Here is a 24,247-nt window from a genome sequence, read left to right on the forward strand (position 1 = left end):
AAGCCCGACCATAGCGACCCATTCATTTGAACCAGGTGTGTTGGAGCAGGGAAACATCTAAAATATGCGGGGGCAGGAGGTCCCTGAGGACCAGGGTTGAGAAGGGCTGCTGTAGGACCATGAGGCAGATGCCTCCTCCATCTATAGCTCTTTAACTCCCCCTGGTCAAGCCTCAAGCAGTCCTCATGTCCACCCGGCCCAGCTGCCCAGCGGCCCCATCACCGGTCAGTGGGGCCGGCCACCTCTGCAGAAGCCTGATAACAACCATTCATTTGAATCAGGTATGTTAGAAACATCAAACCCATGCAGGACAGTGGGCCCTGAGGACCAAGGTTGAGGACCACTGATCTAGATGTCTCCTCCTGTGTTGTTAAGGCCTGGGGGCGTGCCAAGCAGACTAACAGGGCTAGTCTTCTCTAGTATTGATGTCAATGTGAATCACTGCTTGATTGGGGCAATTTTCATTATGGGTCTAGACTGCTTAAAAAAAAGAAATCAGTTTTAAATGTGATTTAAACCACTGAATGTGATTTGGTAATAAGATGCTGAACGATGCAAAGTGATAGAAGATAGTGCATGTGACCAGAGAGCAGTGGTTCTGGTCTTGAATGCTCCCTGCATCTCCTAATAATGTAATATTACTGCAGTAATTTAGCAGACTCTTCTTTTCAAAGTGACGTACAGAGCTGGGTTTTGAACCTACAACCCCTTGATGTGCAGTCAAAGGCTCTACAGTTGAGCTAACACTATCACCTATACTAAAAGCCCCACAATTCCTCAGGAAACTGCTGAGTCATGAACACATCTGTTGCGACGGGACAATAATAAAGGAGGGTGGTGATTGGTCAATCATCATTGAAGGCTGATTGGTCTTATGCTTTTCTATATATAAATATATAGAGAAAAGGCAGCAGTTTAATGGTCAATTATGAACAATTCAATACATTATGTATAATGTAAATTTCTACACACACACACAAATCAAAGACACATGAAGGTACATTTCCTCAGAAGACCACAGGTATTCAGTGTGATGGTAAACTAACACCACAGGAACAGGAAAGTGCATTAAACAATAAAGATGAAAACATTGGCTTCACAAAGCATCACCAGCTCTTCTAGAAGTATACACTGTATGGACAGTATATATGTATGTGTGTGTGTGAGAGACAGAGAGAGTGTGTGTGTGTGTGTGTGTGTGTGTGTGTGTGAGACAGTGTGTCAGAGGGAAGGAGGTCTTGATTTGGACACTGGCTCAGCAGTAATACTGCAGTCCTCTACCATCTCACTGTCAAGAGGCTCCAAGACACTTTGTGAAGGCTGCTATTGTCCTACTGGTTTGCATAGCAGTGGAACGAGCTGGAGCAGAGAGGGGAGGAGCTCCAGCTGTGGTTGGTGTCACGTCTGTGTGTTTCAGTGAAAGCAAAGACTCGCTTCTTTCTATTTTCTACCGGTCACCTTCGAGTACACACACTGGATAAGAGTTGTTTTTTTTTTTTCTAAAATAATGTATCCCAGGATGATGTGTTGTTTTAGGACATGGATTATATATTTATGTGAGTCTGACTTGTTGAATTTAAAGCATGATTGTACTAGAGCTACCTGGAGATATTTTAGGATTTGAGTCATCCTGGGTAACAATAAGGTTTTTATTCTTCATAGAAGGAGATTGTCACAGTCGTCAGTGGTCATGCTATTACCATGCATTAATAAAACTGCTTCACTGCTGTCATGAAGATATGGTTGTCTTTAACCACTAGAGATCTTGTGGTTTCTCTGTGTACTCAGTTATTACCCAATAACAGAAAAAAAGCAGGAAATGTGGACATTGTGGTTGAGCAGAGCATCAGGTATAGGTCTAATACATTCACATTTTCGAAAACAATCTTTAAAAACAGCCATTGGAAAGAATTAAGTTAAGTCTGTCTTACAAGGCACATACTTCCTGACCCACTTCCTACTTGTGGCTCTGTGCCGACATGTTCATCAGGACGGTAGAATGCGAGTTTTAAACCCTTTAAACAACCAGAGAGATCAGATCTACATCTGAAGTAAACAACAAAAAAGTTATTTAAAAAAGAAAATGATTTCAAAAGTACAGCATAGTGAAAATTCGGCATGATTGGCTCATATCCTCCCGAGTCCAGAAGCTGGACAGTTCCCCAGTTATTCAGCTCTCCACTACCGTAAACTTTGGCTCACAATTAGTCCACCCACAAGTAAAAATTACAAAATAGAATAAAATTGGTGTGGCTTTACCCTTTGTGAAACAGGGTGGAATGGAGGGATGGGATAAAGTGATGATGTGGTTTCTCCCTCCAGTTTTAAAAGCAGGAAAGTCAAATAAATCAGGACAAGGAGCTACTCTGCTTCCTCTTCCACCCCAGGAAAGTGCCCTCCATGTTTGTAGTTCTGAGGCATCCATGTTTAAAGTTGCGCAGTGGCCCACAGAAGTAGCTAGAGAGAGCAGATAGTTGTGAGGTCAGACACAGGTTTTCATATCCCTCCATGGCCTTGGTCCTCCTTTCCCTCCCTTTACCTTTCAATCAAGTGTGGAGGCGGATCTTCCCCTCGTCATCCAGCCTATGAATGACCTGCGTCTCGAAGTCGGCGCTGTGCACGCCCGTCTTTCGGAAAGCTCCGGCGTTGCGGTTCTCCTCCCAGTAGTGGTGCCAGTTCCCATGCTGATCTGCTCCGTACCCAAAAACACTCACCTGGAGGGGGGAGGGTCAAAGACACGCTTAGACACACACACACACACACTCACAGTACACACATTTAGTCATTTAGCAGACGCTCTTATCCAGAGCGACTTACAGTAAGTACAGGGACATTCCCCCTGAGGCAAGTAGGGTGAAGTGCCTTGCCCAAGGACACAACGTAATTTTGCACGGCCAGGAATCGAACTGGCAACCTTCAGATTACTAGCCCGATTCCCTAACCGCTCAGCCACCTGACTCCCACACACACTATCCCTCTACCCCTCCCTCCCTGGGCAGGCCTCGGACCTGGTCACAGATGTGAAGGGCGAAGATGATGGCCAGCATTCCAGTGGACGGATATCTGCCGTGGGCCTCGTTCCAGTTGTCGTGCGCATACTTGAAGAACAGCGGGTTGACCACGATCACCTGGACACACACACAGCTGGAGAGTCAGCCTAGTGGCGAAAATCTGCTATCAATTTTGGGGACGGGGGGACGGACAATTATGACATTTTCTCAAGAGCAATTCCTGAGGGGGACACCAAAATTACTGTTGTAACACATAGCCTACATTGTAATATGTTAAATGTATATTATTAATATTATTGACATTTCCTTATGTTTACACTGATTTATTGGGGGGGGGGGGGGAATCATATTTTCCCCAGGATGGGGGGGTCGTGTCCCCCCAGGGATTTCCGCCTATGAGTCAGCCCCGCTCCGCTCTGATTGGTTACAGGTCAGGCCGGCAGGAACTGTTTTTGGGGAAGGGGTTCAGCCTTACCTTGTCCTTGTCAGCACGGACACGGTCCTTAACCCTCATGTAGGTCCTGAACACACACAGAAGGAAAGCTTTTAGGGTTAGTGGTGTTGCTCAGGGATGAGTGTGGGGTTAGTGGTGTTGCTCAGGGATGAGTGTGGGGTTAGTGGTGTTGCTCAGGGATGAGTGTGGGGTTAGTGGTGTTGCTCAGGGATGAGTGTGGGGTTAGTGGTGTTGCTCAGGGATGAGTGTGGGGTTAGTGGTGTTGCTCAGGGATGAGTGTGGGGTTAGTGGTGTTGCTCAGGGATGAGTGTGGGGTTAGTGGTGTTGCTCAGGGATGAGTGTGGGGTTAGTGGTGTTGCTCAGGGATGAGTGTGGGGTTAGTGGTGTTGCTCAGGGATGAGTGTGGGGTTAGTGGTGTTGCTCAGGGATGAGTGTGGGGTTAGTGGTGTTGCTCAGGGATGAGTGTGGGGTTAGTGGTGTTGCTCAGGGATGAGTGTGGGGTTAGTGGTGTTGCTGAGGGATGAGTGTGGGGTTAGTGGTGTTGCTCAGGGATGAGTGTGGGGTTAGTGGTGTTGCTCAGGGATGAGTGTGGGGTTAGTGGTGTTGCTCAGGGATGAGTGTGGGGTTAGTGGTGTTGCTCAGGGATGAGTGTGGGGTTAGTGGTGTTGCTCAGGGATGAGTGTGGGGTTAGTGGTAGAAGTTTGGGCTTGGTTGCATTGTACGCTTGAGAGATTAGGGCTGCATACGTTTTAATTTCTCCAGTAGACAGAGCGCTGGCGACCCATTGCAAGTCCCGGAGCTTGAAGGGCACCAGGACCAGGTGTACCCCGTTAGACAAATCAACCGCACTCTCCGGATACATTAAGTGGTGTGTGGTTCTGTTCCCCACATGCTCCTCAAAGCCCACCGTGACAGCCTTGTTCATCCTGGAGGAGGGAGAGAGAGAACAAGAGGAGGACATGAAGACGGGGAGAGGAAAAAATGGAAGGAGAGAGCAAGGTAAATGAAAGGGTACGTGTACTTTTACTGAATGCCCTAAAGCAAAGTCCAACAGGAAGAACAAACAGAATCCAGATGGTTAACACTCGCTTGTTGCTGCAATTAAGTATATAGATGAGGAGGATTTCATGTTACATTTACATTTAGTCATTTTTAGCAGACGCTCTTATCCAGAGCGACTTTAGAGCGATGTTAGCATGTCACGTTAGCGTGTCATGTTAGCGTGTCATGTTAGCGTGTCATGTTAGCGTGTCACGTTAGCGTGTTGGGGCATACCGTATGACGGTGTTGTGTGTGTCGATCAGCTTTCCATAGCTAGCCCCCAGCAGGTTGCCGGAGTTTCCGACCACGGCGCAGGTGCGACACTGGTTGGGGTGGGGTGCCACATCCAGCGAGGGAGAGGAAATGACCTGGAACATCTTCTCCTTGACTTCCTGTAGGGTCTGGTCATCACCGGAGCGTTGTAGAGCCTGTGGGTGACACACAGCTGGTTACACGTCGGTCTCTCTCAGACCCTTGTCAAGTCCCTACTGTCGCATTGACTTACGCAGATAAAAGACAATGACACAACCTTTAACCAACACAGAGAGGACTTTGTGTCCTGACCTCAGTGAGGTGTGTGTGTTCTGCTCAGATGTGTGTGTCCTGAACTCAGTGAGGTGTGTGTGTTCTGCTCAGATGTGTGTGTCCTGACCTCAGTGAGATGTGTGTGCTCTGCTCAGATGTGTGCCATCTCCAGCCTCTCTGACCTCTGCTCCAATCAATACCCTGCTCTGGCATTCCTGCAGGATGTGTGTGTAGGGGGGGAGGGGGGTCATTGCACCCAGTCTAAAATATCACCCTACAATACAGATCTTGTTTTAGCCTCATTTTAACTACAGCTTTCCAACCCCAAGAGTCTGTAATTGTGTTGGATCAAAAGGTAATGAATGCTGGAGCAGGAACTGGGGCAGAGGCTGGAAATATTTCTGAGGCGTGTCTCTCTTTCTCAACTGCCCACATCTCTTTCTCTTCTGTCATTTCTATTCATTTCTCTCTCCTCCCCTCCCTCTCCCTCTGTGAGATGAGGTTTGGTCAGTAATAACCATGGCGATTAGAGAGCGTGGAATCCAGTATGGTGGGTTTAATGACATTTGGCCCTGATAGGAGAAACAGACACAGACCAAGATGTTCTCTCTCAGCTAGCTGTCTCATCCCCCTCCTCCCTTTACATCTCACCCTCCCCCACCCACTCCACCCTCCCTTCCTCTTTCCTTCTCTGTCTCTCTCTCTCTGTCTATCTGAGCTTTCCCAGATGTTCCCAGTTAGACAGAGCGGAAGAAGTTCAAATGATGTTAGCAGGGGCCTGAGGACTCACAGAAGACCTGCTAACAGGATAGCTTGTGTACTAGTATTATAGTGTATTGCATTATAGTGTAATGTAGCATAGCATAATGTAGAATTGTGTAGTCCAATTTAAGCATTGACTATGGTAGTGGTAGCATAGCATAGTGTAGCATAGCTTAGCCTAGCAGCAGTGTTCTCACCAGTCGGCAGCATAGCACAGCATAAAGTAGCGTAGCGTAGCCTAGCAGCAGTGTTCTCACCAGCCACCAGCGCAGGTCCAGGGGGTTGAGGCTGCCACCATGATCCGACAGGAAGGGCTGCTGCTTGGGGTCGTAGCGCTTGCCAAACCACTCCGACGTCCCCACGTCACCCACGCAGGACGGACAGCCACACACCCTGGCCACAGCCAGGTCCGTCTTCAGGCTGGAGGGCCCGGGGCTGGGGAGTGATGAAGGCTGGGCCTGCTTGCCTCCATCCGGTCCTCGTACAGCTGGGGTGGGACTGGAGGGCGCGGGGCCGTCGGCGAGGCCCAGGTGGCGGGGCAGGGACAGGATGTTGTTCCTCTGGATGGTGTGGGTGGCGATCATTAGGAACAGAATGCCGCAGAACACGGCCGCTACACACAACTTCCTCTTCAGCAGCATGATGGTAGGGACAGGCTGGGGGTTGGAGAGAGGCTGTGGTAGTGGCTAGGGGGTTGGAGAGAGGCTGGGGTAGTGGCTAGGGGGTTGGAGAGAGGCTGGGGTAGTGGCTAGGGGGTTGGAGAGAGGCTGGGGTAGTGGCTAGGGGGTTGGAGAGAGGCTGGGGTAGTGGCTAGGGGGTTGGAGAGAGGCTGGGGTAGTGGCTAGGGGGTTGGAGAGAGGCTGGGGTAGTGGCTGGACTAGGGGTTGTAAAGAGACAGTGTAGGGAGGGGTAATGGCTGGAAGCCTGGGGTAGTGGGGCTAGGGTAAGACTTGCTAAGAGGTGAGGCCAGAGAGAGGGCTACAGGATGGGGAGGGGGTTACCCATCAGGCCATAGTGATGGGGGGCAGTCTGGAAATGAGGTACACCGTCACAGGAAATGAAAGCCTCTCATTGGTGGATCCCCCTCATGATTCACTCCAGTGTTTGGGTTAGCATGAGGAACATTGCTCCCTGCCCCTAGAGAAGACACACACACACACCAGTCAGCTCTACTGCAGCTTGCGACAAGGAATCAGGCTGAGGTTGCTTCTGGCTGGCACTCAGAACATATCCATAATAACAGCCAGTACACAACCTAGAAACAGCCTGCAAACAGTGTTATTTTACATTTACATTTACATTTAGTCATTTAGCAGACGCTCTTATCCAGAGCGACTTACAGTAAGTACAGGGACATTCCCCCGAGGCAAGTAGGGTGAAGTGCCTTGCCCAAGGACACAACGTCAGTTGGCATGACCGGGAATCGAACTGGCAACCTTCGGATTACTAGTCCGACTCCCTCACCGCTCAGCCACCTGACTCCCTTTTTTATAATTATCTTTTGTTATAATTGTCCGGTACCATATATTTGATTATTAAAAACTGCACTGTTGTAGGTAGCTCAGCGGCACAAAGCTTTTCATTGTACTTGCATACTTGTGTATCCTGTACATATGACAATAAAGTTTAATTGAATTGGAAACCCAGCACCAGGCTGAGAGCTGGACCAGGCTCAGCAAACATTGTGGTTAGCACACTGCTGACTGACCCCTGCTCTCCCTCTACGTGCAACTTCCATCTGACTCATCATTGACTCGTTCGGGCCCTCTTTCTCCTCCGTGTTTCTTCTGTCTCTCCTCCTCTGTCTCCTCCTCTGTCTCTCCTCCTCTGTCTCCTCCTCTGTCTCCTCCTCTGTCTCTCCTCCTCTATCTCTCCTCCTCTATCTCTCCTCCTCTATCTCTCCTCCTCTATCTCTCCTCCTCTGTCCCACACACCAGAATTTAGGATTTAGGAGTGTAACCTTTCCCCTTGAGTTCAGAGAGAAGAAGGTGTAAGGATACATCTGGCACCCAGAGACCAGTTCTTTGACCGTCTGGCAATGAGGAGGGTCAGAAACAGACGTCTACGAACAGGAAGTGCAGCGGAAGTTGTGAGAAGATGTTTCTGGAACAATGGGAAAATAATAATAGAGAGTAACAGAACCAAAAATGGCCAATCATGGAGACCTGAAGCGGTTGACTCCCAAAAAAAATCCAAAATCCCTCCCAAATCTATTCTAAGCAAATTGAGTCGATCACACAACATGACTCAGCTGTGTGTGAGAGAGTAGCCATTGCGATGTCTACACTCTATGTCTGTTGTGTTAAAATGTCTGTTGGCTTGAGGTTATCAGTTGGCTGGGGAGTTATGTTATCGTAGACGGTTGTGGAAGTGTGTTTCAGAGGGGGAGGGGTTGGAGGGTACACAAGTCGAAGGCCACCCATTTCCTGTTGTGTTGAAAAAATATCACCTATTCACAGACACACAGAACACCCCCCCCCCCCCCCCCCCCCCCCATCCTAAACAGAGAGCTGGAATTTTGAACAGCTGAAATCGCTGGCCACAGTCCCTGCTGGTTAAGTTCAAATCTGTAGGCTCTACTTGACAAGATTCAGTTTTAGGCTTACGTCTCTAGCATTCATGAACTCTACAGCTGTTCTGGAGCAAAATATAAGCAGCTGGGTGGGCCATGTGGTAACTCTGCCAGTCAATGGTCACCAGCACATGTTTTGGAAGCAAGCTAGTCTCTACTCAGTCAGGTTAACAACCCCAGTAGACACTGTAGGGCAAGATAAACGTCTACAAGAGCTTCTGATTGCCTTCCACCAGCTGAGCTAGACACAGCTGCCAATCTCTCAGTATAACGAGCCAATGCATCTTTTGCATAGTCAGGAAGGGTGAGTCTTGTGCCGATTATAGAGTGGAGTGGAGTAATGCTGGTCTGACTCAACCCTTACCGAACAACATGCATGTGGAAAAGCCGAGTCGTTGCCTTGCTATGAAAGGTAACCGTATGATAACACACAACGAATCCGGATGACGTGGGTCTTTGCGTTTGTTTTCAGAGTAGTACAGCATGAACATCATGAGAGCCCCCAAGATAGTACATGATAGACATGGTTGACAATTAACGGACCGTATCGCAGACATTTTGTTCATTCGCGTTAAACCAATCACTCACCGACCAGCATGATCGCTCGAAAGCTGCATTCGAGAATTAGCTTCTAATATATTCCTTGTCGTTCTTAAATCGCTGTAATTCGTTATTTAATTCTGTATGTATTTTTTTTTTGCTTTACATTACATGTGTCCAAATGTGGCAACCGGGTGACAACGATGACGATAGACAAAAGTTTCTCAAGACAGTTCTCCCCCCTCAGTGGGTTCACAGTAACTATTGGATGAATTTCAAACGACAAACTATATATCTTAACCCTCACAATAGTGTAGCATATCCATGTAAAAGACCGAATAAGCATGGGGAAAGTAAACATGAACTGCGATTTATAAAACTGTAGCCCGTTATAAAGTTAGGCAACGGTGACTGCAAGCTGCGCTATCCCAACTGTGAGGCTGACTGCAACAACGTTGTAACTTTTCTTCGTAAGTGTCTTTGTTGCGTTCCACTTTTGATATCCAACCACACGGCGTGTTAACAAAGTCAACACTAACATTGTTTTACAGTGTTACAGAAGGTACTTACATCTTGTAGAGCGTTTCGGAACTGTGCGTATTTTTCTGTTCAGCTCTTTGTCGTGCGTGATCAGAAGAGGAATGATGTTCCTCTGTTTCGCCCTGCCTCCTGTGTGAGAGAGAGGAGTAGAGAAAGGAAGAACGATATAACGGCAGAAAGTATAGGACATGTTGCACCTTTTAGTAGGGCCTATAGCTTACGTCGTCTGATGTTTATACTGAAATGATATCCTAAAATGTATCCTTGTCTCGAAAATTATTTAACATTTTGTTTGTAATCAGCCACTGTGTGTGTGTGTGTGTGTGTGTGTGTGTGTGTGTGTGTGTGTGTGTGTGTGTGTGTGTGTGCGCGCGTGCATATGTGCGTGCGTGTGAGCCAAGGCAGAACATCCAAGCAAGAGGACATTCAGAATTCGGTTTATTCGCCATGTATGTTATGCAAACACGGCAGGGAGGTGCAAACACTAAACATATACGAATCTTAAATTAAGTAAAGGTACATTCAGTGAAACATGCAACAGAGCAGAAGATATAGAAGATAAGTTGTGTTCACCAAGTCACAACTTGGGTATATTCTACACATTCTGGAATGCGCGTGTTTGGATGCGTGTAGATTAGAGTGGGGGTGGCATGTTTGGGTACAAACATTGTGGCATTTACAACCCCCTTTCTCCACCGTCTGGTCAAATGTCACTCTGATAGTACTTTTCTTAACAGCAGGATTTGATCCACAAATCAATAAAAATGAGGTCAGACTAGATCCGCCCTACTCCCTCGACTGTAAAAGAGATATAAATTAAAGAGATTACGTCTGTGTGCATACGTGTCTCTGGAGTGGTCAGTCATCATCAATGCATCTTTACACATTTACATTTAGTCATTTATCAGATGCTTTTATCCAAAGCGACTTACAAGAAAGAGCTTTACAAAAGGTGCATAGGTCAATTATCATAAAACAACATACAATGTGGGTAGCCAAAACATGAAGCATACATTGTGAAAACGGACGAGAGACTGGATGTATTCGGGTGCAGTCCCGTTCGGAAGGTCAGTACCAGGGTCTTGAATCTGATGCGGCAAGTGATGGGTAGCCAGCTGTTTCTACTTTACTTAAAAGTAAACTTCCCTTCTTCCCTTTCAGCTCTCTGTCAGGGAGGGAGGGAGGGAGGGAGGGAGGGAGGGAGGGAGGGAGGGAGGGAGGGAGGGAGGGAGGGAGGGAGGGAGGGGAGGGAGGGAGGGAGGGAGGGTAAGTAAGTAAGATTTTATTTATATAGCACATTTCATACAAGAATTGTAGCTCAAGGTGCTTTACATAAAATCAATAAAAACAATAATACAAGTGATAAAAGTAATAATTAAAATAGCAAATCTATAAAGACAATAATATAACAAATAAAAGTAGTAAAACCCTTCTGAGATAAAATTACTTAAATGCTTCGGTAAAAAGAAAGGTAGGTTTTAAGCTGTCTTTTAAAAATGTGTAGCAGGAAGGGAGAGAGGGAGGGAGAAAAAGAAGAGACAAGCATGATCACTGCTGACCAGGAACAACAGGGGATTTTCCTGTTATGTCCTGATGGGTCATACATGCACTTATAGTAATGTAGTATTTTTCACAGACTTTGTTCCGGGGTGCTCATGCTTAAGCACTAGAATGTGTTTTGAAGGCGATTTCAAGCTATTTTTATTGGTGTATGCATTGGTTTTGGAAGACATGATGTTTGGTGGTTCTTTCCTTTGGCACTTACTTTGGTTGTTCACAATGTGTGCTTCATGTTTTGGCTACTCACAATGTTTTGTGGCTATCTCGTTGTTATGATCAGTGACCTATGCACTTTGTAAAGCTCTCTCTTGGAAGTCGCTTTGGATAAAAGCGTCTGCTAAATGAATAAATGTAAATGTAAAATGTAAATGTAATTAAGGGGAAGCATTTGTTTATTTGCCTTGTTTTTCTAAAAAAGATAGGTTTAATAATCTGGCAAAAGGAGGCATTTCATTTCGCAGTGCAAGCCAGGTGCACAGACTGTTCCAATGTTTTTGCCAATCCAGCAGTATGTCAAAAGGAGTTTGGACTCTAATAACATCGTATTTTTAGCAAAAATATTTGGACTCCAGCTAGTCTCCATTGTTGCTAGAGTTTATTAATTCATAATGTCTTGAAACAGAACATCAAGCCCTATTGTCAACAAAACATTAGTAGATGTTGTTCTTGTATGTCTTGCTTGGTGAGACTGTGAGATTTACAGGTGTGTTGTATTATCTTAAAGAGTTAAAGCAGGCTATATCCAGTTGTAGTTTGAGGTCACTGTATTTCATTATCTGATTAAAATGTCACTAGTCCCATAACCTTATCTGGGTTTTAGAGATTGAATGCTTTCCAATACCCCTGACTAAGCGTTCGGTGTTCATTAATGCAAAACCATTTCCTCAATGAACAAAATATCCTTGCAGTTAAAATCAATTTTTATTTTGTTGTAACAACGTGAGTGTCTCAACCAAAACTACAAAGTCCTCTCAAGAAATGGTGGTGGCAAACATTAGACATCTAGGGTCTTACATTTACATTTAGTCATTTAGCAGACGCTCTTATCCAGAGCGACTTACAGTAAGTACAGGGACATTCCCCCCGAGGCAAGTAGGGTGAAGTGCCTTGCCCAAGGACACAACGTCAGTTTGCATGACCGGGAATCGAACTGGCAACCTTCTGATTACTAGCCCGACTCCCTCACCGCTCAGCCAACTGACTCCCTTACAGCTGGATGCAGTTTCACTTGAAACTTGACACAAGGGTTCATCTCTGTCAGTGCCTTTCTGGTATAGTCATCATAAAGGGTCATATGGGTCAGATGGCTGAGCGGTTAGGGAATCAGGCTATTAATCAGAAGGTTGCCGGTTTGATTCTGGCTGTGCAAAATGACGTTTCCTACTTTCATGTAGGAGTGTCTCAGGTTTCCATTGAATGCTGGTGACTGTCAGAGAAATTAAGGATGTAACCATTTAAGCACAGCCTCATTTCACTCTTACTTCTCCTTACCATCTGTTCCAACTGAGTAATGAATGTCATACCACAAAACATTTATATTGCCTGTTTTTCTTATTGCACGATACCTATAATCTGAGAGAGAGAGAGAGAGAGAGAGAGTGAGATGTCTGACAGTCAACATCTCACTTCACCAGCAGCCAAGGGTATTGTACCAGAGAGAGAGAGAGAGAGAGAGAGAGAGAGAGAGAGAGAGAGAGAGAGAGAGAGAGAGAGAGAGAGAGAGAGAGAGAGAGAGAGAGAGAGAGAGAGAGAGAGAGAGAGAGAGAGAGAGAGAGAGAGAGAGAGAGAGAGAGAGAGAGAGAGAGAGAGAGAGAGAGAGAGAGAGAGAGAGGAGAGAGAGAGAGAGAGAGGAGAGAGAGAGAGAGAGAGAGAGAGAGAGAGAGAGAGAGAGAGAGAGAGAGAGAGAGAGAGAGAGAGAGAGAGAGAGAGAGAGAGAGAGAGAGAGAGAGAGAGAGAGAGAGAGAGAGAGAAGGAGAGAGAGAGAGAGAGAGAGCATTTGCCCTGTGTGTCTCCAGTGAACAAGAAGGGATGTGTTGAGACTAGTGCTGGCATCCAGTTGTGAAACCAGATCATCATGATGATGCGTAATAACCTTTAATGTGCCTGTAGAGAGACTCCAAGACCCCCCACTCCTCCGCCCCCTCCCATTCCTCACAGCACAGAGAGAACTAGACAAACATCTACCTCAAAACTCTACCTCGCCCTCCTCACCTCACCACCTCTCCTCTCCATTCCCTCTCTGATAAGATGGTACATTCCAAGTCCCTCCCCCCCCCCAAGCCCCTCCAAGTCATAAGAAACCACATGGAGGATTAACCTCAGCTGACTTACTTCCTGTTTGTCTGACTGATTGGGATAACGTAGAAAAAACATGGCAATGAAACGCAATGTGGGGACCTCCACAATCCTGGATTATTATGAATGTCACAAACATGTCATCCGTACACTCCAGGGAGCGCTATGTTGTCAGAGGGACTGAGGGGAGCATAGCTGAGGTTAGGAGGAGGGCTTCATGCCGGAGGTTTCCACAGAGGCCACATCAAGTTTCCTTTCCATTGTAGATCATCAGTGGGCTTGAATCTTCTTGTTCATGATTTCCCACTTCTGACGACGTTGTCATGATGACGTCGATACAGTACTGTACGTTGTGACCAAACGTGGAGAGCAGACTCTTTTACCAGTTTTCAGATTGTTGTTGCCTTGATGCTTTCATTCTGTGTAAACACATTCCTTTAGCAGACACTTTTAGTGAAAGCAATGCACATGTTAGTTCATCTCACCACACATTTGTATTGAACTTGTTGTATACGTCACACGTTTGGTTGATTCTTCCATCGCCATTCCGGGGTGAGATCTTGGCTCCTCGGACACACATGACTAAACAGACTGACTTTTTACTGAATAGAGCAGCCGGCAAACAATCATTCTTTCGTTTTCTCCTGAGAGAATCTTTCTTCACCACACAGTCTCTCTCTGCCTCCTTGGGCATTCCTGGAATGTTGGGAGTCCTGTGCACCAGCAAATACAGGAAGTGGAGCCTGAGGGGGAAGCCCTGTGGTTCGCTCACCATGCTGCTCTGAAACCATGCTTCATCCACATCCTCTCCAAGATACGGGAGTGTGCTGGAGCTGCTGTTCCAAATAAGCACACCAGGGGTATGAGCTCGTCGACATTATTTACGAGGCTGATTATTTATTACTTGCTATGAGAGCAGCAATAAATTGTAGTGGCCCTTCTTGTAGCACGGGAGAGAAACTGCTCTGGTGCTGTGGACAGTGGGCACACCAACACACACTTTCTAACCAACGGTCTGAGATGTCACAGTGTCCAGGCCGTGCAGGCGACGACAGGAGTGAAAGAGTGTTCGGGCGGTCAGGACAGCACATTGTAGGATGTCTTCTTGGACCGATGAACACACATCACATTCAAAAATAAGAAAACTGAATTCGACATTGGAGAACAAGCTGTATGCTTAAGTGTGGTTTTGTGCGTGCATGTGTCTGTGTGTCAGTTGTACCACCTGTGCTATGAAACAGTTCAGTGGAACAGTAGTGGTGGAGAGATTAGTGTTCGCTCTGCCAGCTTCATCAGAGAGGAAAGACATGTGCCTTGGTTGTCCACTAGAGGGCGAACCTGTCATTCAAAACCTACTTCTGTAACTCCTATCCTAGAACAGTGGTATTCAACCCTGGTCCTGATTAAAAACCCATTCATTTGAATCAGGTGTGTTGGAGCAGGGAAACATCTACAATGTAGAATGTACATACTGTATATGACAGTGGGCCCTGAGGACCAGGGTATAACCGCTGTTATAGAATGAAAAATTACTTGTAGTAAATATGTAAACAAGTAAAACATGACAGAACGTTGGATTATATGGTCAAATTTAATGAGTAAGGTCTTGTGTCCTAAATACATATACATTAACAACGGCCACTGTCCAGCACTGATTCTACAGGAATCAAGACATCTGTTATAAAAACAATACTATATAGAGCGACTGTTACAAAAACCCAATATTGGGATGAGGGGCCTTGTGAGGTGGGGGCAGAGTTAGTAAGGCAGGATACAGTAATATAAGCTAGCGAGATGACGACCATGCGGGAATCCTTCTTGACAAACTCCAAGTTATCCTTCTGTGCGCAAACCTCTGTGGTTCAGACCCATCAGCATTCTATGAGGAATTACTGGCAGCTACGGGCGTGGTTAAGTTTCAATTTCACAAGTGCCTTTCATTTCATTTTCAGACAAACAATTTTCAGGCATAACTTCCCAGATGGTTATGTGTAACAGTTGGGCGAGTCAGGTTAACAGTAATACTCCTGGAGGTAGAGAGTGGTGCAGTAAGCAGACTCAGTGAGAGTCTAAGGCAAGCCCTGCTGGCAGGGGTGGAGCAAACATAGGTTCAGCTGAGGTGTAACAGAATAAAACACTCATCATGGCCTGGATACAAATGTAACATGCACACATGGACCTAGCACACACTGACAGATGTCTGCCCACACACAAACAAAAGCTTGGATGTTGGAGTGGATGAAGGATGATATCCGGAGTAGGGCTTGTAGAGGATGATGCCTGTATTGGAGGACGATGCCTGTACTGGAGGATGAGGTCTGGAGTAGATGATGATGCCTGTACTGGAGGATGAGGTCTGGAGTAGAGGACGATGCCTGTACTGGAGGATGAGGTCTGGAGTAGAGGATGAGGTCTACATGATGGTGCAGCAGCAGGTGGCAGGGTAGTCACAGCTGACCTCCATCTCGTTGCCATACACTACGTAGTGGTGGGAGTTGCTCTTCCACTTATAGTTCACTTTGGTGATGGGGATCAGCTCAATGGTCTGTTGCTGTAGAGAGATGAAGGAAAAAGTAAAGAGAACAAGAGAGAGAGAAAAAAGAGATGTATGTGCTTGACTAGTCAACAGAAGGGATTTGTCCAGGTTTTATGTTAAAAGATAGGAATTAGGACCAGGTAAGGACTAGTGTCCTGTTAGAGGATGGGATATAGAACCAGGTAAGGACTAGTGTCCTGTTAGAGGATGGGATATAGAACCAGGTAAGGACTAGTGTCCTGTTAGAGGATGGGATATAGGACCAGGTAAGGACTAGTGTCCTGTTAGAGGATGGGAAGTAGTACCTGCTGCAGGATGCGGGAGTCCTGAGAGTACTTGGCCTGGTGTTCTCTGACTATACGCTCAGAGGCCTGAGAGATGGCAGGATCTGGGAACCCCTGCGCTGGATACACCTGGGACACACACACACACACACAAAGTAAACTACTGTGGTGTATGGTGGGCTGCAACCCTAGCCCCAATTGGGACTTCCTGTCCATTGACCCACCATGTACTGTGCGTTCTTGAACAGCTCCTTCCCGTGAACGTTGGCCAGGTCCACCTGCAGACCCCCGGACAGCTGCTGTGCAAAGTCTTCCACGTTGGTTTTCCTGTCCAATGACATCGTCACACAGAGAGGACGGTATTGAAGTAGACAGGGGTACAAAATAGAACAAGTACTACACAAAAGGCTATACTAGACTTAAGCCTAAACGAGAGATTAAAGCAGAGGGTACAACAAAGACTCGATCATCTTGTCGACTAGACTATGATTTAAACTGGACTACAGACTAAAGAGAGAGACTAGCCTGCAGATTAGATAAAAGACTTGAAAGATATGTGAGAGGACACTAAAAGTAGCGAGGAGAATAGAAACTGATAGGGACAACAGTTTAGAGTTTGTTTAGTGGAGACTCACCATTCAACCTTGAGGTTAATGTAGGTCAACAGTTGGCGCTTTCCCTCACAGGTAACACACTTGATGGTTCCCTGGCCCGAACAATCACTACAGCTGGCGCAGAAAACACACATACACAAACCTCTGTTAGCCTCTTCCTTCCCAAACTTTTGTAAACATTTTTTAAATATAAATCATACCAAATAAATGTCAGAAATTATGTTGGCGTTACAAATCCTGAGTAACAGGGCAAAAACAAAATCAGATACATTTTGTTACGCATCGCCAACATTTCATAATTAGAAATGCAAATGGTATTGTTCTATCAAAACTGCTTGGGGTACAATGCATACGACAAAGAAACACCCAACCCCCTCATCTGTTTCAGGGATATACAACTTGAAGGAGATCAACATTTTTGCTCTGTAAGCGGGACCATTTTGTAGGAAGAGGTTTAGAAACCTCAAGGCTGGTGAATGTGGAAGGGACTAAGAGTGCGTGACTGAGCGCAGCTGAGAAAGCCTACTTCTCTGTTCCTCTGCCGCTGCATTGGGAACAGGATTCCTCCAAACGCTGTCCAGAACCTTTACACACCCAGCACTGCTTCTGCAAAAGCAAAACGAGATAGAGTTGCCAAAGGAAAAATGTGCGATAACAACAGTTTCATATGTCTAACTGCGAAAAAAGTGTTCTTCATTCATGAGCAAAAGAAAGTTTGTAATTATCGGTTATTACAAGTTTTAAATGTAATTTATCTAATAATACCTCAACTGTAGACACCTCCTTCCCCCATCACACACACATCATAATGTTGTTGTTTTTAGAAACAAGAATAGTTCTCAGAAAGATTCCGAAAGGTGTCCACACTGGTCCTACCGTGCCGTCGCCATGACAATCCTCACACCGCTCTGTCCCACTTGCATGGCAGGTGTGGCAATCCTGTAAACACACACACACAGTCAAAGCAACACACAAACACACACAGACAAAATGACATATGAACACAAAAAACAAAGATTGTGTACCTTAATGGAAGAGGTGAAGGGAACCCTGACATTCTCTATTTTATTGGTGAACATAGCAGGGGGTGTGACCTGGACCTCCCACGGGCGGGGGGCGGTCTGGGTGTAGAAGTCTGCTGGCTCTCCTGTCACACACACAAATTAAAGTAAATTCCGTATTTCTGTAAACCTACATGGCGAATAAAACCAAATTCTGATTCTGATAGCCTAACACAGGAATAAAGTAAAGCTCCTCCTCTGAGCTAATAAAGCCTGAATGTGCTGATGAAGTCTTCATGGTGGCATAGCTGGCAAAAACTGTTTTAAGAAGTGATCAGTTGTGGTCCGAGTCATGGGACCACCCAGATCGTTAAATAGATGGACAGGTGAATGGATCAATAGTTAGATCAATGGATGGAAGCAATGACACCAATGTAATGACACCTGTGACAAAGCAGACCACAGTGACAGTTTATAGTTACCTTCGTGGGCTTTGTGGGCCCACTCAGTTGACCTGGACTCTGTGTAAGTCTCCAAGCGGTACTAGGGACAAACAACAACATGAGTCTACCCTTCAACAACGACAAGTAAACGTAAATAACAATGGATTTGAAAACAAAAACACAAGGATGTTTGTCAGTTTGTCCAGACTGGAAATGCATGCATAGACACATGAATAGCCACAATGCAGCCTCAACAGCTTAAAACAGAAAAATACAGGTTTCATTTAGAAGGAAGACAAAGAGAGTAAAGTAAAGTAGTTTATTTTTTTAGGAACAGAAATTGTGTTGAGGGCAGACAGTGAAAACAGAGAAGTGAAGGCAGAGACGAAGTGTGTGAGTGTGTGTGTGTGTGTGTGTGTGTGTGTGTTACCCGGTAGGTGTTTAAGGACTCCATGTTGGTAATGACCCCGTCATTAGCAGGACCACCGCTGTAGCAGCAGTGAGCAGAGGCAAAGGTCTTGAAGGCCTGTCGTGCTTGGTCCTCAGTCATGGCGGGGATGCTGTATACACACAGCACTGTCCTCATCACTCCATACACACTACACTGATATACTCTATACACACAGCACTGTCATCACTCCATACACACTACACTGATATACTCTATACACACAGCACTGTCCTCATCACTCCATACACACTACACTGATATACTCTATACACACCACACTGATATACTCTATACACACAGCACTGTCATCATCACTCCATACACACTACACTGATATACTCTATACACACAGCACTGTCATCACTCCATACACACTACACTGATATACTCTATACACACAGCACTGTCATCATCACTCCATACACACTACACTGATATACTCTATACACACAGCACTGTCATCACTCCATACACACTACACTGGGATGCTGTATTAAGTGAGCAAGTTACTGTGGTAAAAGTTTGTTGGGGAAGAACAAGTTGTCCACAATCAAGATGTTTACATTTCCTATAAACGGGATGACTGGGTTGTTTGCGGTGCCATAACTTGTCATGGAAGGGAATTTCAAATCATGCCTAGCATCAGTGGTGATGTGTCCTGGCTTAGGTTACTGAAATGAATTGGTGCAACAGGCAAGGAATCCACCTGAACAATATACTTCATTAAAGCTAACTCGGTTGTGGATCTGACACTACCATGCGTAGGCCAATAGGCTACTGGCCCTCGACCATACACTGGGTTCAGGAATGACAGTTGGATGATGTAAACCTTTTTTTACACACTGCTCTTGTGCAACGAGAATTGCAGCTACATGACTACACTTCTCCACACGTTTTAAAGATATATTTTAGGGCATGCCTGCTTTATTTCTGACAGATCTGTGAATAAAGACAGGAAATTGAGAGAGTGAGGGTGAGTGAGTGGGTGAGAGAGAGAGAGAACATGCAGGAAAGGTTACAGGAAGGCTTCAAGACCAAACCCTTGCTGTAAGGCCTCAGCCTACACGATACAAGCACTTGACTGGTGAGCAACTGGGAATCCCCCAAACTCACAACTTGAGAAAACAGTGTTAGATAGGTAGTCTCTATGGCAACACCTACTTCCAGTCCCCAACTGGTGTTGGTTGGGGTGGAGGGGTGGGGTCCACTGGCATGGGTGGGGGCAGGTATCCACCTGGAGGTGTGTGTGGGGGGGGCAAACACAGATCAGCACATGTAGATATGTGGTGTGTGTGTGTGTGTGTGTGTGTGTATCTGAGGACCATACCTCCTCCTCCAGCTAGTGTGCCCTCGTAACCTGGCACTGTGCCGAACATGCTGGCAGGGGGGGCCGTGGGGCCCGTGGCAGCGACTGGGGGGGCGTAAAGGGCTGGGGACAGAAAAACAACACAGGAAAGTGAGTAGGGAAGCAACAAGTGACATAAACCCACCTCAGCTGTCCCTACACCCCTGCCTCTGGGCCCGGACTCAATTTACTGACCGAAACGAAGCTGATTTACTGGCTAACCCTGTGTTTAGGTACACCAACTCCCTTCGGATGGACTTAGTTTTAGAGGAACGTGCATTAGACAAAACGAGTGAGCAAAATCAGTCAACCGTAATTCGATTCCGTTGAGAAAGCCACGGCATCTTTGGAATGGAAGTGTGCACGCTTTTAGCTGCGATCGCAGATATTCTGAATCCGTGCTTGCTCCTTGTGTTTCTGAACATGCATTTAAAACATACGCTAGCGCAGTAACATAATGTCAATGTTACAAGCTCCTGTGTGTATGTAAAGCCTATGAAACGTTCCTAGCCCATAGATTACGTATACTTACCCATAGATACGCAAAACTCGGATCGCGTCGCGCTTTGGGTAATTAAATTCCTTCCTAAATGGTGTTAGGCTTGCCGAGGTTAGCATATCGCACACAATACATTTTAGATCGCTCCTCCTACAACTTCATAAAACAATGTTAGGAAGTAGACCTGCTGCATGAAAAAATCTGACACATTGGAAAAGCATTGACGACTTTATTGTTTAATCTGACAGATATAACATTAAAGTAGGTTACCTACCTTGTCCCTCCGGAGGATTTAACATCTTGATCTTTTCGATGATTACCTATTAAGGTTTACAAGAAGCCCGATTCTCTAGATTCTCTAAAAGAGCCCCTAGCCTCTCTTTTGAGAATATGGAATGCACGCGAAACAAGCACTGAGTCACTAGCAGGACCAGCAGTACAGCAGACCCAGCACACTCACTGGTATGAGATTTATATGTAAATGATGAGGGGAAGGGGCAGGGATGGGGGGGTTCCCTTCAAAGGGCAGCGCTACACCTACACGAGTCGAGACAGTTCAGAACTTGACTTAACAGGTTAACATTTCCTAAGAATTTGGATGCTCGCCTGTGGAAAGGTCATGCTTTCCAACTACATAATCCCCTTTTTGTTCTTTCCTCTTTCGTGGAGTAGAGCACATGTTTCTACACATTATATTGTAGAATCAAGAACAAATGTGAGCATCCAAATGGATTGTGGTCCCCCTAACTGAGAGAAATCTTCTTACTTCAAATGTAAATATGGGATCAACAGCACTACTTTAGACTACTATCATACATCATCAGCCTATTTGCATGTTCAGAAAGGACTCATCGCACCATTTCATACAAGTCACTACCTGATGGCATTCTGGGAATTGGGTAATTTGATTCATCAGAGCTCATATTAAATGATGACCCAGTAAACCTGTTTTCAGGAAGCTGTAGGTTAGACAGGGATGTTATTTCCAGGCTCAGACAAGAACGTGTTTGGACTGAGGAATGTCCTGGTAGGTGTGGTTGGGATGTGTTGGGCCCAGAGGAGTCGCTCCTGCATTGTAGAGGATTCAGGAAGTAGGCAACATGATACTGTTGTATTGTTCTTGTATTGGTGCAATTTTGTTCTTGAAAAGTGAATAACGACCCCCACCCCCTCTCTCACTTTTCTTGCTTGACTGCATTGTACATCTGTGTGTATGTCATACTCACACAAACATGCAGGTATATGGTTGGAAAAAACTTGTGGATTGCCCCCCCCCCCCCGCCTCCCCTGCCCTACACACACACACAAAACTGATAATCTATCGTTTGCATTTCACCTTATATGGAATTAGGGGAACTAGAAGAGGTAAGTACTTTCTCTGACTGATTTTCTTCATCACTTTGATTCATCCTATACTGGTTTCTGGGGTCAAAATAATTGAATTTAAAGGTGACATGACATGAAAACTTCACTTTAGGAGGTTATTTAACATTGAGTTCCCCTAGCCTGCCTTTGGTCCCCCAGTGGCTAGAATTTTCGATCGGTGTAAACCAAGCCCTGGGTGTTCTTCTCCGCCTTTTAGAAAATGAAAGCTCAATTGCTCTGTTTGAAAATCTCCTCTTTGTTACGTCACAAGGAGGAAGGTTACCTCCCCTCTCTCTGCTTTGCCTGCCCAGAGAATCTGGCCGCCCATGAGAAACTGAGCTACGACCGTGCAAGTGTTTTTATCCTCGAGAGACATCATGGCTTGCAAACGAACGAAGCATTACATTTGCTCAGTTTGGATGTACAAAGGAAAACAAAAATCTTTTTACAGTTCCTTCATCCGAGCCTCTGAAGACCCAGTATCATAATTTTATTTTCTCTGGAAATGCGCCTACACAACTTCTGTTGTAGGCGCATTTGTTTTATATGTCTGCGCCAAACACTTCAGCCACGACTGTTTCCTCAACTTGAGCTAATACAAAACTGGCCTTGCTGAAATTAAATTCTGGATCAGTACTAACTCTCTTTCGTCCAGCTACTAACCTCGGACAAGTAAGTTAACTAACGCTATATCATTTTGTAGCTTTACTGTATATGGTTACCTAGCTTGCTACCCTTAGAATGTGGCTGTAACATTAGCTCTGCAGCTAACAGCTGAGTTACTGTCGCTAATGGAAAGGTAGATAGCATCAAGTATGTGTGTGAATACACATGCTGTAACGTGAGCTCCTTGTGGGACTGCTAGTAGTGGCTGTAATTCTGCACCAAGGCTGAATTTCGGGAAAGAGACTTCTGATACAGTATTAGGGGACCACAAAGGCCTATATAAAAGCATCCAAAAGCAGCATGTCATGTCTCCTTTAAAGGTGAAAAAAACCATACTGCACCTTTAAGTTGAGCGAGGCTAATGTGTGGGAGGTGACGTATAGCACTTGGTGTTGTAGTTTCATTTAATCTTTATGCCTGCTGTTTGTTCCCGACAGTGTCTACATAATTTTCATACCTACTAAAAGAGCGACCTTATTGAATTAAATGTATCATATCCTTTAAGATTTTTTTAAGGGACTTCCCTTTAGGAACCGGAAGTCCGAAAAAGACTCTTTTTTGATTTTTAAGACGCTCTTCTATGTGAATTTGGACTACAATATGACGACAGATTTCAGCTTTTCATATTTTTTTGCTAGAGCGGTATTTCATAGCGTGTCTCTAGAAAATAGACACGCAGGAACACAAAATCGCGTGAACTGCACGTCAGAACAAAAATGAAAGAAGAATAAGGCTCTTTTTTTCAAGTGTAGTGCAGATTTCTACGTGGATGTTTTGACAATGCCACTAGATGTCAGTATTGCCCTCTGTATTAACACGAGAGACTTCGGCTCTTACGTTGTTGGTGGTCTGCACCGAACCGTTACTGAATGAGTGTGAACACTTAACACATGCGCAGGTTTATCTCCCTCCGTCTTGCTTTCTCACACTCTTTCTTTGGCCTTGAGGAGTATGGCAGGCTGATCTTAACACAATGCCTTAGCTTTTTTCTCCCATTCTCAATGTGCTGTGTCACTTACGTAAGACAAGGGCAGCTTATCTAAGATGCTTGTGGGAGGTTGTTGTGACAGTTGCAATGAATACACAAAAACACAGCTATTTATAGATATCTGTATCGAGCCCACTCTGTTGTCAGGAACCCCATCTTCAACTCATGCCTGTTAACTTCTATATCTGCATATCTGTCTGTTGTGTGTGTGTGACTAATATCAGAACCCTTCGCAGCTTGCCAGGTCTCATCTGGGGGGCCTCTGCCTGGTGACCCAAGCTCACTTGGACTGTGAATAAGCTATACTCTGTCCCAAGGTCTGCCAGGACCAGACAACAGCACACACACACACACACTCGTATACCCTCCATGCACACACACACACACACAGGAAACTTGTACCCTGAATTCTCTAAAAAAGCAGAGACTGTTTGTGGCAAGGCACAAACACAGCGAACAGTGTTGAAGGCAGTTATCCGAGCATCACAGAAGTCCACAGACAGAGAGTACAGACTGCTACCCAGAGCATTCTGTAGCAATCATTGTTATATCATTTAAAAAGTGCCAGTAGAACACATTAGCTTCTTCAACCATGGTCCACCACCCAGTTCATCAGAGCAGGTTGTTAGAACAGACAGCAGGACCCATAGTCCGCCTGGCTACAGTGGCCGTCTCTAATGACCATCTGGAAATGCAGCAGGTAGCCCTCTTGGATCACCATGGTTACCTCATGTACTAAGAAACTGCAATCCTCC

General features: G+C 45.6%; 2 protein-coding genes across 5 annotated transcripts; both read right to left on the reverse strand.

Annotated features, from left to right (window-relative positions):
- Positions 1 to 874: 874 nt before the first annotated feature.
- Positions 875 to 9,568, reverse strand: st3gal8 (ST3 beta-galactoside alpha-2,3-sialyltransferase 8). Of its 3 annotated transcripts, none has more exons than XM_067240944.1 (8): positions 9,476 to 9,568; positions 6,051 to 6,930; positions 4,741 to 4,934; positions 4,212 to 4,391; positions 3,487 to 3,532; positions 3,009 to 3,128; positions 2,540 to 2,714; positions 875 to 2,457 (listed from the first exon to the last, which is right to left on the reverse strand). In XM_067240944.1, exons 2-7 carry the CDS (start codon positions 6,432 to 6,434, stop codon positions 2,547 to 2,549), a joined length of 1,092 nt encoding a protein of 363 aa, XP_067097045.1. In that variant the 5' UTR covers positions 6,435 to 6,930; positions 9,476 to 9,568; the 3' UTR covers positions 875 to 2,457; positions 2,540 to 2,546. The 3 variants fall into 3 exon arrangements, with proteins under 3 accessions (XP_067097045.1, XP_067097046.1, XP_067097047.1); XM_067240945.1 differs by lacking the exon at positions 9,476 to 9,568 and adding an exon at positions 8,954 to 8,979; XM_067240946.1 differs by lacking the exon at positions 875 to 2,457 and having other exon boundaries at positions 2,582 to 2,714; positions 3,009 to 3,144.
- Positions 9,569 to 14,880: 5,312 nt separating this feature from the next.
- LOC136945097 (protein SSUH2 homolog) lies at positions 14,881 to 20,914 on the reverse strand. Of its 2 annotated transcripts, none has more exons than XM_067238971.1 (12): positions 20,748 to 20,914; positions 19,957 to 20,058; positions 19,791 to 19,863; positions 18,609 to 18,738; positions 18,218 to 18,278; positions 17,760 to 17,881; positions 17,611 to 17,673; positions 17,261 to 17,340; positions 16,756 to 16,848; positions 16,345 to 16,447; positions 16,142 to 16,249; positions 14,881 to 15,851 (listed from the first exon to the last, which is right to left on the reverse strand). In XM_067238971.1, exons 1-12 carry the CDS (start codon positions 20,770 to 20,772, stop codon positions 15,714 to 15,716), a joined length of 1,098 nt encoding a protein of 365 aa, XP_067095072.1. In that variant the 5' UTR covers positions 20,773 to 20,914; the 3' UTR covers positions 14,881 to 15,713. The 2 variants fall into 2 exon arrangements, with proteins under 2 accessions (XP_067095072.1, XP_067095073.1); XM_067238972.1 differs by lacking the exon at positions 20,748 to 20,914 and adding an exon at positions 20,507 to 20,610.
- Between the last annotated feature and the right edge of the window lie 3,333 nt (positions 20,915 to 24,247).

Source organism: Osmerus mordax, chromosome 1 (assembly GCF_038355195.1).
Source record: "Osmerus mordax isolate fOsmMor3 chromosome 1, fOsmMor3.pri, whole genome shotgun sequence".
NCBI classification, from domain to species: Eukaryota; Metazoa; Chordata; class Actinopteri; order Osmeriformes; family Osmeridae; genus Osmerus; species Osmerus mordax.

Excerpts from the sequence above, each read along its gene's own strand:
- st3gal8 (XM_067240944.1), bottom strand. The coding sequence starts at position 6,434 with ATGCTGCTGAAGAGGAAGTTGTGTGTAGCGGCCGTGTTCTGCGGCATT. Across the intron at positions 4,935-6,050 it reads TGGACCTGCGCTGGTGGCTG|GCTCTACAACGCTCCGGTGA; the intron begins GTGAGAACACTG and ends TGTCACCCACAG. Across the intron at positions 2,715-3,008 it reads CCCTTCACATCTGTGACCAG|GTGAGTGTTTTTGGGTACGG; the intron begins GTCCGAGGCCTG and ends TCCCCCCTCCAG.
- LOC136945097 (XM_067238971.1), bottom strand. The coding sequence starts at position 20,772 with ATGTTAAATCCTCCGGAGGGACAAG. Across the intron at positions 20,059-20,747 it reads AAATCCTCCGGAGGGACAAG|CCCTTTACGCCCCCCCAGTC; the intron begins GTAGGTAACCTA and ends TTCTGTCCCCAG. Across the intron at positions 18,739-19,790 it reads ACACCAGTTGGGGACTGGAA|CATCCCCGCCATGACTGAGG; the intron begins GTAGGTGTTGCC and ends GTGTGTATACAG.